The 13,520-nt window shown below is 42.6% G+C and overlaps 2 protein-coding genes across 2 annotated transcripts; both read right to left on the bottom strand.

Moving 5' to 3' along the window:
- Window positions 1-822: 822 nt before the first annotated feature.
- Window positions 823-3,594, bottom strand: foxa3 (forkhead box A3). Its single transcript, XM_070906382.1, has 2 exons — window positions 3,523-3,594; window positions 823-2,154 (listed from the first exon to the last, which is right to left on the bottom strand). Exons 1-2 carry the CDS (start codon window positions 3,592-3,594, stop codon window positions 823-825), a joined length of 1,404 nt encoding a protein of 467 aa, XP_070762483.1.
- Window positions 3,595-11,485: 7,891 nt separating this feature from the next.
- irf2bp1 (interferon regulatory factor 2 binding protein 1) lies at window positions 11,486-13,184 on the bottom strand. Its single transcript, XM_070906566.1, has 2 exons — window positions 12,166-13,184; window positions 11,486-11,814 (listed from the first exon to the last, which is right to left on the bottom strand). The coding sequence occupies exons 1-2, from the start codon at window positions 13,182-13,184 to the stop codon at window positions 11,496-11,498; spliced, it is 1,338 nt and encodes a 445-aa protein (XP_070762667.1). The 3' UTR covers window positions 11,486-11,495.
- Between the last annotated feature and the right edge of the window lie 336 nt (window positions 13,185-13,520).

The following is a 13,520-nucleotide window of genomic DNA, read 5'->3' on the forward strand; positions in this document are numbered from 1 at the left end:
TTTTTTAACTTCTGTTTCCTCTGTGCACCAGCAAGGACAAAATGGCTTTTTTTTTTCTTCATATCAACCAAAATAACAAACTTTTTTTTTTGAAAGTACAAACTTCATGAGCTACATTTACATTGACGGATGCCTGATTTGACAGATATGACGGAACGTCCTGTGAAATGTCGTAACACAAAAACAAACTGTCTCCCGCTGCAGTAACACCTGCCTGAAGCAGTAACCTGAAACTCACCTCCTTCTCTCCATTTTTGGATTAAAAAAACCTCACATTTGGATTGTAACTGGTCAACAGAGCGCTATACAAGATATATTAAAATTTATTCCCTTCATAAATAAATGCAAATATCCTTTTCCCCCCACATTACCTCTATTTACATTTTGTACAAAGCCAATTTCACCACATGCAGTGCTCCTGTGACAGGCAAAGACAGGATCTGACTTCCGTATTGACTTACACACAGACGAGTCAAATGTCTTCATCATCAGTTAAGACTTCTTATCATCCAGCTTCACTTCTCTCCGTGTAACCAACCAGTCTCCATGTTCATCAGAGTCGGTAAAAGAAAAACTGTTCTTTGGTCCCTCAAACATGGCAGCCATTTTAGATGTGAGTCTCTTCCAAGGCCACTGGATGAGAGCCAGTGAGGGAGAGAGAAAGAAAGAGGAAGATAAAGAGAGCATGGGTGTCCATTTTAGAAAAGGCAGAGAGAGAGAGAAGTCTCCATCTTGGTTCACCTCTACAGACGGATGTGTGTGTGTGTGTGTGTGTGTGTGTGTGTGTGTATGGGGGGTGGGGGGGTGGGATGAGTGTCCATATTATGAGGCGTTGAGCACCGAGCGGCTGTACAGAGTTTGGTAGTAAGCGCCTGAGTCCATGGTGGCCGGCCCTGGGCTGTCGTAGATCTGCTTGGCTCCCACAGGAGAGCCGCCGGTGTAGCTGTTGTAGGCCATCACCTGGTCCTGGTAGGACTTGAGGTCCATCTTCTGCTCGTTGGACATGAGGTTGGTGATGGAGAAGGGGTGGTTGAAGTTGTAGTGGGGGTCCAGGGACTTGAGGGCGTCACTCTGTAGGTCCATGTGCTGCTGCATGGCACTGGGCAGGAGGTGGGCGCTCCCTGCTAAAGACTGGGCGTGAAGGAGCGGGTTGGAAGAGGAGGTGGCTGAGAGGGACAAGGAGGATGGAGGGATGGAGGACGAGGTGGAGGAGGATGGAGGCAGGGAGATAGGTGGGCTGTGGAGGTGTGAGGAGGACAGTGGAGGGCAGTCTAGAGGAACCAGGGAGTTTCTGGGATGCGGCTGGTCATCTGAGGAGCCCGGATGGGAGTTATCTGAATGGGTGGAGTCAGCTCCATCTGATCCTCCTGTCGGGCTGCGATCCTCCATCAGGTGATCTCCACTGTGGCCTCCTTTCCCCGAGCACCCCTCCTGGCTCTTGCCTCCTTTCTTCGCCATCTTCTCCTCGATCTTGAAGCGTTTCTGGCGCCTCAGATAGCAGCCGTTCTCAAACATGTTGCCTGACTGCGGGTGCAGAGTCCAGTAAGAGCCTTTGCCCGGCTTGTCCGGTGACCGAGCCACCTTCACAAAGCAGTCGTTGAAGGAGAGCGAGTGGCGGATGGAGTTCTGCCAGCGCTGCTGGTTCTCGCGGTAGTAGGGGAACAGGTCCATGATCCACTGGTAGATCTCATTCAGGGTGAGCATCTTGCTGCCACTCTGCTGGATCGCCATAGTGATGAGGGAGATGTAGGAGTATGGCGGCTTGGCGTGGGTCAGGGACCGTCTGTAGGGCTTCGGGGGAATCTCCTTGGGCCCGGCCCGGCTCAGGGTTGCAGTGGAGGGGTACCCCAGCTGGCTCATGGACTGGCCCATGTTCTGGTAGTGGGACAAGGAGCCCAAGGAGCCAGGAGCAGCGGGGCCCAGCTGGGTTAAAGGGCTGGCGCCGAGGGACGAGGCCACTGGGGAGAGTGACATGTGGCCGGGCCCGGAGCCCATTGAGGACAGTGGGGAACTGCTGAGGCTGGAACTCGGGTACGCCATGTTCATGCCTGCAGGGGAGCCAGTGGCTGGGTTCAAGTTGATGTAGCTGTTGATGGTGCCCATGGAGCCCATGGAGCCCAGACCAGAGTTCATGGTGCCGGGAGATGAATACATCTGGAGGCAAAGAGGAGCACAACAACATCTGGTTATTCACAAGGAAATATCAGTTGACAGTCATGCAAGAACAGTTTCAGCCAGTGTGAATAACAGAATATAATTAACTAATCTTCACCTTTAATTTGTAACATTTAGAAAACAGATAACATAAACAGCTCTGCAGTATTTAAGTGGTATTCATTTAAATTACTGCACTAAAATGAATGTTTAAATGTGAAAGTGAGGAGGTTTGACTCCTTATCAATGCACAATGAAGCTCTCAGTGCGCGCAGAGAGGACATGGATTTCACACCGCGATGTTAACCTGAAAATGCGTAAAAAGCGCGTCATGGTGCCTCTCAGTTCAGACGGCCTCCTCCGCTGGAAAAAACTAGGAAACCAAATGTTCTCTATTCAGCAGGAAGAATTTGATTATTTCCTGATCTATTTTTTCTTGTGTTTATAAAAGATGAATAGTCCCAATATTTTCTTTTAAATCTGAAAAGGCCTCTCACGTGAAGTAAAAGTATTTAATATGCGAAAAACGAAATCCACGGGGGACAGAAGGTCTCTCGGCCCGCTTACTGATAATTGGTTAAATATTATCAGACTCTTTCTTCTCGGTAATTTCATCAGGTCGAGGTGAGAAACTGAAGGTGCTGATGGAATTAACCCTAATTGAATTAGTGAGAAAAAAGATTGGGTTAGATTTACACCTGAATTGTCGCAACACTTTGTCGGCTGCGGGGACACAAAGGATGGAAGTCTATTGGTGAGCCAAGTTAGAACCGGAATATATATACTTATATTTATATTAAACTACACGTATCAATAATTCAATTTAAAATGTCAAATCGAAGTAACAGTTTAGTGGCTTTCCTATTTTTCCAGTTTTGTTTTGTAATAATCTTTGTGTATTGTTCCTATTAGGATTTTAACAGAAGAGGAATATATGAATTGTTAGTTACTTTTCTGGCATTTTCCCCCTTATGGTAATTCTTATACTCTGTAAAAAATGTATTAAAGTGCGCCGTGATACTCAATGTTACTCTATCATACTTAAAGTTCCTTTATGCTAATTCTTATGGTACTCCAGCAATATCTCCATAGGAGCTGAAGAGTTGAATGTAAAATCTTTATCATATATATATATATATATATATATATTTATATATTTATATATAAATATATATATATATATATATATATATATATATATACGTGTGTGTATTTATAATTTATCATAGGATTACAGCTGTTTTTCGCTCAGAGTCCTGCTGAAAATGTGCGCAAATAAAATGTTGTCAGCTCTATTTCACTTCTAAGAAAAAAAAGACTTCTCCTTGATTAATGTTTTGTTCATTTTAGGTGTGAACGTGTCTTTACCTCGCTGGCCTCGCTGTAGAAAGTATTCCACTCTGGTAAATCATGGGCTTCCATCTTCACAGAGCTCAACATCCCAAACACACGTCTTTGGAGGAGAAATACTTATCTATGACCGGATTTTTTTTCTTTAAATATCAAAAATAAATATAAAATCCTTCGCAAAAGTTGGAAGTTCTCGGTAAAAATCCAAACAGAAAGTTGTGTCCCTTTTGCCAAGAAAGAGGGAGAAAATATCTAGAGTCAAAATGTGTGACCAAGAAAAAAATGAAAGAGTGATGCGATGGTCTGCTCCTTGGAATAGTAAAGTCAATATTTCTTATTTGTCAGTCATCCATTGTTTCATAACCTTAATCTTGTTATGGCTCAGCAGATGATGACTTCTTCTTCTGGCCCGTTTTTTCCACCGGGGCCTCTGGATGCAGCGTGTGGCAGGCGGAGGTGTAGTGCGCAAATACAGCAGAGAAACCTGGACGTCCTCCTCTTATAAGGTGCCGGCGGGCCCCGCCCCGCTCCTGACATTTGAATATCGTGTTAGGATCCAGGAAGGGCCCCGCAAAAAGGCCGATGTGGCCCCCTGGCGTGCTGTATATTGGCCCGGCGGCTGCACCGGGGCCACCCGGACTTATGACTGTCCCACAATCCTTCAGTGACAGAGCTGAATGTCTTTTTTTCCTTCTAAATATAGCAGCGAAGTTCATAAGGGTGAAGACTTAATATGGTCAAAAGTTAATTATCAAACAGGTTATGAAATAATGTGTTTATTCTGTAAATAGATGAAAGAATTTGTTATCTGTAATCATGTAGCTTCCTCTCAACTCAAACAACTGAATCTCATTTTCTGCAGTTTTTGGAAATAAAATTGAAATAATAATTTAAAAAAAGTGAAATTATACCACTTGATCTTTGCGATCTTGATATTTAATTTAATCTGGTAAAAACTAGATAGCCTATCGAACTTTGATGGGGGTGGGGAGACAGTTTTGAGACGTGTGTGGTGAGGGGCGTGAAAGTCGTTAATTCCCTCGGCTATCACTTCTCTCGGGCTATGAACCTTTTAACACGTTCTCTGAGGCTTTAATTGTGACAACCGCCAAACTCATTTTAGCTCTGGGATTTGATAATCAAATATGTTCCTGATTGTCATGAAAAAAATCACAATTGGGAAAATATTTGACTATCAAAAGAAGGCTATCAGAACATCAGAGATCCCAATCAGATCATCACAGAACAGCAAACCCCCAAAGTTCCCACCACCACACTGATAAACCTTCCCAGACTAAATAAAAACGGCCACATATAGAAATGCTACTGCAACACCAGAACATCAAGTCAAATAAGATCAATAACTTAATGTACATCATGCGAAAGAACGTGTTTGTTCGTGCGTAAATTGTGCGCAAACGAAGCTCTTTGAGTAGGTTGATCAATATAATTTGCATTCAAGCTCTTAATTTTGTTCAGTTCCATTTGGCTCACTTAAAGTTTCCTGGATGCTCGTGTGCGCAACCTGCGCTTACATTTGGCTGGGTTGACTGTGAGAGACCTCCTTCCCTGAGAACTCATTCGCGACAATAAATAATGTAATCCTGGTGTAATGCATAAGGCCGGACTCCTGTGTTGTGGAATACACATTGGCCTCAGTGCAGACGGAGGCCTGTGAATGTCAATGCCTCGGCCTAATGGCCAGTCAATGGAGATGTAATTGATGCGCAGGCAGGAGGTCGACTGGATTAGACTGTGAGAAAAGATCCCGAGGAAATAAGAAATAACAGGAAGGTACATCAGCGCGCAGATGTCAGGTCAAGTCGAGTCAGTTATGTTTATACAGCTCAAAATCACAAACAACAATCTGCTTCAGGGGGCTTTCCAACCTGTGCAGCACGCAACAGCCTCCGTCCTCAGACCCTCGATGCGCCAAAAGTACGCGGAAGTGTTTGAGTCGAAAAGACCAGATTCACTGTCGGGCGACATCTGGTTACATTTCATATCTCTGGAAAGTTTTTTGGGAACCTTTTACGATATGAACATGATGTGATCTCTAGCGTCCACACGATGGCCGTGTTGCCTTCACAAAAACGGTGTCAAGAATTCAATAATCAATAATCAATAATCAACCACATTTTCCTAATAGTTACCACCAAATGATCAGCCAGTTGTCGTGTTTCCCATCGTCATATTTCAGCTGCAGCTCTGTGTGATGTTATCTATATATTATGCTATATATACATATACATATATATATACATATATATTGTTGTGTTTTTATAGATATATATTTTTTGTCAGACTTATCAGAGGTGGCCATCACCTGCAAAGAGTCAGCGATTATCGCCTGTTTGCAAAACGCTGTCAAGTCGATTAACACGTGGAATGAGGTAACACCTCAGTGTCTGTAATGATGTAATTAAGACTGACAGAGATTAGCTTTTTTCGGCGATATAGTTGTAGATAAAAAGGTTAGCAAACCCTAACCTCCAGCTTCTGATCATAATAATCAGAAACAAACAATAACAATGCAACTATATACAGAACAATTTGAGAAAGGGGGGTGCACGCCACTTTGAAGCCTGAGGAGGTAGATGAAATGGTTTCGGACTTTTGATTCTGGTTTATAGCTGAACGTCTTTACCCAGTGTGACAGCAGAATAGGGCACCAGCCCCAACAGTGTATTAGGGTGGTGATTCATATGCGGATTCTTTTTGTTCTGCCTTCATGTACCAGTGGGAAATCCGATATCCTGAATTTTCAACACAGCATCACGTTCACGTTTCTCCAGAACTGTATTGTTATTTGAATTGAATTGAATTCTACAGCAGTGGATAATCTTATTTCACACACTTGCTGAAGGATGGGATCTCTGTTTTGGCCACGACGCCTCAAGATGCCACCCTGACTCTTAATAAGCATCTTTGATGGGCGTAAGGTCCCATTTTCCCCCCCAACACACATTTAGCCATATCCTCTCTCTGCAGGCCGTTTTTCATGCGAATGAGCCTCGCATCGTCCATTAACACCTCTATAATTGGTTTAACAATAGCTGTAATGAGCTGACACTAATGGAGGAAGCGACAGATCGGCCTACCAGGAGCACGACGGCTGGACGGTGAGGAGGAATATTTAAACGCCCCCTCTCTGTTCTTCTTCCTCTTCATAATAAAAATCAGCAGCTTGATATTATCCTGCATCTGTCCCAGCAGCCTCTGCTCTTTCACTGAGGTCAAGAGTGTATGAGCGCCATCTTGTGGCCACTAGAAAACAGAAAAGACTTGCAGAAGAGTCCCTATGGAGTCTGGATTATTTTTATTATTATTATTATTTTTATTTCATTAGCGATGCTGAATTAAACTGAATGCTGGCCGTTGAAGAGCTGAAGCTGAGCTGGATTGCTGGCTTGAACTGGTTTGAAGAAGCAGCTAAAGGAGTATGAAGAGTTGCAATGTGTGGGGAAAGCGTGTGGTCAGTATGAATGGGATTTAAAAGTTGAATAAAACACATCAGGTATGAAAGAGGTGGAAGGTTTCTAGCAGAACGTGTGAATCAGTAGACATGAGTTGAAAAAGTGTGAAAGGGATGAAGGATATAAAATATAGTGTAAGCCTGGAGCTAAACTGTGTTGCTGGTTGAACTTTTCTAAGAAGCAGCTGAAGCAGTGTGAAGAGTTGGAAAAGTGGGACAGTCTAATTATTATGAATGGGATTTAAGTAAGAAAGATCTGACTGGGACATTTGAAGGTTTGAATGTAGTGGAGTTCGAAAATAGTTCAAGAAGAGTTGAAAAATGTGGGACAGGGTGTAATTAGAATGAATGGGATTTAAAAAATGAATAAAACCAGCAATGTATGAAATATGTGGAGCATTTTAAGGTCTGAATGGAGTTTGTAGTTGAAGGTATAAATAAGTAGATACATTTCAATGAAGTACTTGAAAAAGTCTGAAAGTGTTCAAGATCTGTATTTGTGTGCATCCCGTCAGTCCACCTGACAGTACATGGGGCTCATTTGATCAGAATGTTTGACATGAGCCTGGATCCTTCATTTCTTTTAAACCAGGTTTACCAGGATGCTAAATCTACACGATGGAGCTGCTGTCTGAACCCTAACCCTAACCCAACAAATCACTAATCTCAAAGCTGCTGCACTGCAGTCAGCTGGACCATGATCAAGACTTGAAGGTTAACCTCATGAACTCAGTGAATGAAAGCGCCCATATTCTGTGTTCTTACCACTCTGGCTTTCAGAAAGAGCATGTAGGCTATATTTACAAGAAGAAATCACCAAGATTCTCTTGAATAATTATACCAGTATTTTCCCACACAAACATTTGATGGAGATTAGACACTAAATGCATGAAATGTTCTTGCATCTTTACTATAAATGACTATGATGTACTTGGATTTAAGAACATGTTTTTCATTTGAGTCAATTTTGTAAATCACTTTGATATGTTTGATAAAAGTGACTTCTTTTGCTGTTGCGGTTAAACAGTTAAATTATATTTATATTTTATTTTATCTTCATACTTGATGGTGATTTAAGTGTTTTTAAAGCCAAAATGTGTAGTTTATCTGTCATTGTAGAACGTAAACTCTTCCAGTCATTGAAATCTCAGTGTCCTCAATCATAGCTATGGTCCTGTGTGAACAGCTGCTGTCCCTGTAGCTAAGATGGCAACCAACGAGCTGCTATCCCCAGTAATAATAGAAGATTACAAAATCCATCCTTCACTTATATTTGAAGAATCAACTTAACTGGATGAGAGTTTTTGATTTGTTACATTTCCTCATAAATAATGTATTTAACACGATTCAATCTCAGTGGTAAAACTCAAGAAACAAGTACAAGTTTTCATCCCATTTATTCCTGGTGTCTATTTTGTACAGGAAGCTGCAATAAAACCAACAGATCTAAAAATGACACATGAATGAAAACATAAAGACAGATGTGAGGAGAGACCATATCCAAACAATGAAGCGCCGGCTGACTTTACAAAGGCTTCAGATAAAAGCAAAAGCCGTCCGATGGCGATTGAGGGGAAACAGATTCAGGTTAATCATTGACTAGAAAATAAAAAAGTAATTGCACTCCTACTTCCCCTGAGGTTCCCAGACAGACAAACAGACGGTTAACATTTTAAAAAGGCACTTAACAAGGGATTGCATGATGTATCAGTGCATATTAAACTTAAAATCCACTTCTTCAAAGATATTTCTCTAAAACAGACCTGATCTGTGGGATATTCTCTCAATATAGAAGACCTATATAAGTATTTGCTGAACACTATAGACTTTTATATGTAAAATCCCATGAGTACAGTAGACCACATGGGCCTGTAAACTGTAACGGCTTGATGAAGAGAACTGATTAAGACCTGGCCAAGAAATATAGCAATACATATTTTTTTCCATAAAACATTTACATCCAGAAACATCAGTTTGGGCATAAAATTACCTTTGGTTTGTATGTACTTCTGTACTGACAAATACATACTGCACACAAAGAGAGAATCCACCAAAAACCGAATCTGTTACAATGTGTGATTATTATAATATTGGATTGTTCAATTTAAGAACATGAAATATCTGCACATTTTTATGCAATTGGCAAAAACAAAAGTCTGAAAAACATGACAAACTAGATTAGATGTACAGTACGTATGGTCCTCCACATCTGTTCCACTGGCTATGAATGGAAAGCAAACTCAAAACAATCTGAGGTTGTTTGTTTAAATCTAGATAAGATTCATTTCATTGCAACGCTGATGATTTCAAAACTGAAAATATACTACAGCAAATACAGTTTCCACTCCATAAAAGTTCTATAAAAGTGTCTAGTTTTGGGAGAAACAAATTCATAAACAATATCAAACCTTTTCAGGATTACAGAAGAACATTTCTGCTTTTAGGTGGATTCTCACTTTAAAAAACAAAAGGTCTTAGAAATGACACTCAATCGTTTTAATTACATATCCCAAACTGTTGCATATACTATGACGAAGGATTGCACATACATACTATCATAGATCTATAGAGTATATAACATTTAACATTCTAGTATAAAATATAGTCCTAGGCCTATCAATAGATATCTTTTCATATACATTCGGGGTAAAGCGTAGGCTGGGCTTGATCTTGTATGAAAGCAATATTTAAACACAGTCAAACACAGAGTCTCTGCGGCTCGTCGATACTTTGACAGATTAACTGGTGGTTTGTACACAGCAAACATTCTCCTTTATAAATCAGCTTTACTTTCAGCTGATGAAAAATGAATGCACAGAGAAATGTCACTACTGGCATTCTTATGTCGGTTTGCATGTTTAGGTATTTTAGTAGAGATTTTTTCCATTTCCACATGGATTCAGTCATGGAACATTAAAAACAAATCTGTATTTCAAACTTCGATATACTTTGTCATCATAACTGTCAATTTCATGTCAGTTGTGTAAATTGTATTTGTAGAACTACAAATATTTCATTTAGACCAAGCATTGGCTGAGAAAATGGTATTTAGCCCGTGATGGTCAAGTTCCAACTTGTTTGGACTCAGAACAGCCTGTATTTTACTGCAAACAGTCTGCTATCCGACCTCCTGCTGCATGCTGCCGAACAACCGTTTGTTGATCAACAACTAAAACACACAGAACAACTGTGGCTTCTGTTTTAGTATTTCAACATTTGTGTTGGATTTGTCAAAACAAGCTTTTGTGCTTTCTCATGCAATATAGAGAGTACCGTTACAACAAACACTGGACCATGGCTACTTTCTGTGAGTCTGAAAAGGATAATTTGAAACAATAAACATCACTATATTAGGTCTGCTAACAAGCTACCATTTGCAGCTATGCTAGCTACCTTTAGCAAATAAAACAAATGGCAATTATATATTAATACACTGGTGGCCATATAGAGAAATTGAAACATTTCAGTGCTCCCGTTGGCACTGGTAGTTTCTTAAAGTGCATATTCTAGTTGCAGTGTGAATATTTTTCCAGCATCTCTCAAATTATTGTAATGGTGGTGTACGCTTTTGTTTGTTCTTTCACCAAGATATCTACTGTTTGCTGCATTAAGCATTCGACATTTCCAGAGTTGGTGATGTTGAGCTGGTAATGCACAGGATGCACTGGGAAACTGAATGTGATTAATGAAATTTAAATGTTCACATTCTCATTACATCAGAACTACAGGATTTAGGTTAAAATTTGTCAAGTCAAACTTTGCTTAGGAAAGACAAAAAATGAATGACAATGTGTGAAGGCAGTCTTTGCAACTTTAGTCAGATATTTGGCGAGGTCTGATAGTATAGATAAAATTGGGTGGTGTGAGTAGGTGGAGTTAAGACCTGTGTAATGGTGATTTTCTGTACTGTGAGTCGCTGTGTTGCTGCTCTTCTGGATTTTTCAGCGGTCCAGTGCACTGCCTCCTTCTGGTGTGTGATACAACTCTGGGATGACAAAAAGCAAACAAATAAACAACATGAAATGACACAAAGTAACCCCATACCACCATATCAAAGCTGTGTGGTCTAGATTAGGTGAACCGTAGTGGAACAAATACAGTTACAACAAGACCCTCCTGCCTCTCTACATTTCATCAGTCTACCTCATGTTTATTGATTTATTTCTTCACATTTGTTCCATTCCAATATCCTGAAGAGTTGGATGAAAATTTTGGGGAATCGATAACTCAAGACAACATTTTTGATAACTTAAGAATAGAAGTGTCTATTCAATTGAAATTAAAATAACTTATGTAACAGATGAGTATTCACAAACATCCAGGTTGACAACTTGAAGAGGTTGTCAGAGAGGACTGACTAAAGTATGGCAAATGCGTCACTTGACGATGGAGTAAACTAAGGTGCTTTCTTGTAAAATAGCCTCACAATGCAAACTGCTGCCAGACTTCAGGCTATGGGTGGTCAGATGTCTGTGGACCTGCCTGTTGCTGTGTTGGGTCCTGGTTTCTATGTAAATCACGTCTCTCTCTCTTTCTTGACGGTGATATCTCCACTTCCAGCTCCAGCTCCACTGGCAGATCCACTCCCAGCCCCAGACGCCGACGCACCCGCTGCTCCAGGCCCAGGCCCGGGCCCGGTCCCAGCTCCAGACGCAGCAGCCGAGGCAGCTCCTGCTCCAGCAGTGCCAAGTATAGTGGAGACCTCTCCCTGCATGAAGGCCCAAGGGGGACTATTGGGAGAGTTATCCAACGGACAGCGCTCTCCGCTGGGGCAGTACACCTCCCCATCGCCCCGCCGGCTCTGGATGTACACTCTGGTGCAGGGGAAGCAGAACCTAAATTTGGGGGAGGTAGAGAAGACAGATTATTACAACTTTCAGTGACATGCAAATTAACTTATGTTATTTCACTAATAAGTTATTTTTTTCATGTAACTAACAATGTTTAATCTATAAATTGTAAAAAACTAACAATGACCAGAGCCTAAAGTGCTGGCTAAAATTACTTCCTTGGTTGAAGTAAAAGCCTAAAAAACAAAGCATTTTATTTATGAAGAAACTCTTTGCATTTGTGAAGGTGCAACAAGAAAATGCTCAAACAACTTTCAAACTAATCCACACATTTTTGTAGGCTATTCACTTTACAACGCCACCTTAAACAGACAAAAACATAGCAAACATACAAACCTATGTCCTGGCACTGATGGACACTGAACAAAGTGTGTGTCTTCCAGCCTCTCGTGACACAAGGTGCAGGACAGAGTGTTTCCGGTTGAATGGGTGTTGGCGGCAGATGCCGATCCCAGCTCAGAGGCACCACTGTGGGGTAATGCTGCAGCAGTGGTGGCTGCCTCTGCTGAGGTGCTGGATCCCAGGGGCTCCCCTCCAGACCTCGCGGCTAGGGGGCGTGGCTGCCTGGCAGGAGATGAGGCAGGCTTGGGACTTGTCTGACTCACACCTCCAGCCATGGACGAGGACGAAGAAGGGAGACCTGTACTCTTGCTGCTGGCGCTGCTGCCAGCGACTGCAGTGTGGACCTGCGTCTGTATCTTGGCCTGGTTCTGAGACGAACTGAGCTCTCGCTCCAGCTCTGGCGTGATAAAAGGGGCTATACCCATCCCTATCCCCAGCTGTCTGCGGCTCATCTCGGCCAGCACCGGGGCAGGGAAGATCATGGAGCTGCTCATGGGGGCTGTCCTGGCGGTCAGACCCGCCGGCATACCCGCTAGTAGCCCATGGGGAATCCCTGCAATACTTTGAGTCACTAGATTAGGAGGGATGGCAGCACCTAGCATGGGTCTCCGGCTGCCGCTGGGGCTCTGACGGTTCACTTCTTGAGGCGGCTGGCCGTCACGGTGTAACCCGTTCGGTGGCACGCGAATAGTTGACCCGGTACCCTCTCCTCTTCCACCCCTGTCAAAGCGGTCGGTGTGCGGCCTGCCTCCGTCTGCCACCGCCTCTCCTCTGCCAGATGTGCCGTGTTTATTGGGAGAGGGACCAGGTGACCTGACGTTACCATCCTGCATCCCGTGAGTTCGTTTCAGCTGTCGGGCGCTCGCTATCAGGAATTCAATCTGATTAGCTCCCTCGTAGTTCACACAGCCACGACAGACCACCTCGCTGAAGTCCCACACTACAGTCCACGGCATCTTTGGCAGGTCGCACAGGTAGCACCACTGGCGCCTGGAGGAGGAGGGAGACGACATGGCTGGCTAGCAAGCTAGCTAACCTGAGCGGGTTCAACGAGCCAGCTAGCTTGCTAACGTGCTAGCAAACGTTAGCTGCGTTAACCTATTTATCTCTGACAGGTGCACGCCCTCTCTTTGCTAACGACGTTCTACTTTACGGGCTCTTTAATGCTTTAGAATAATGTTACATATTCTACAAATATAAAATTAGATCAAACTTTTAGTTGTTTTGGCTTTTTTTCTCCATATGTTTGTTTTGTTTACCCACTTCGGCCTGCTCTTGACTGCTGTCAACTGCTTCCCAGACGGACGCTGGGACGTTACGTAACCTTACGAGGTGCATTATGGGTGGAG

The sequence above is a fragment of the Enoplosus armatus genome, chromosome 5 (assembly GCF_043641665.1).
Source record: "Enoplosus armatus isolate fEnoArm2 chromosome 5, fEnoArm2.hap1, whole genome shotgun sequence".
NCBI lineage: Eukaryota > Metazoa > Chordata > Actinopteri > Centrarchiformes > Enoplosidae > Enoplosus > Enoplosus armatus.

Excerpts from the sequence above, each read along its gene's own strand:
- irf2bp1 (XM_070906566.1), bottom strand. The coding sequence starts at position 13,184 with ATGTCGTCTCCCTCCTCCTCCAGGCGCCAGTGGTGCTACCTGTGCGAC. Across the intron at positions 11,815-12,165 it reads CCATCAGTGCCAGGACATAG|GTTCTGCTTCCCCTGCACCA; the intron begins GTTTGTATGTTT and ends CCCCAAATTTAG.
- foxa3 (XM_070906382.1), bottom strand. The coding sequence starts at position 3,594 with ATGTTGAGCTCTGTGAAGATGGAAGCCCATGATTTACCAGAGTGGAAT. Across the intron at positions 2,155-3,522 it reads TCTACAGCGAGGCCAGCGAG|ATGTATTCATCTCCCGGCAC; the intron begins GTAAAGACACGT and ends CTTTGCCTCCAG.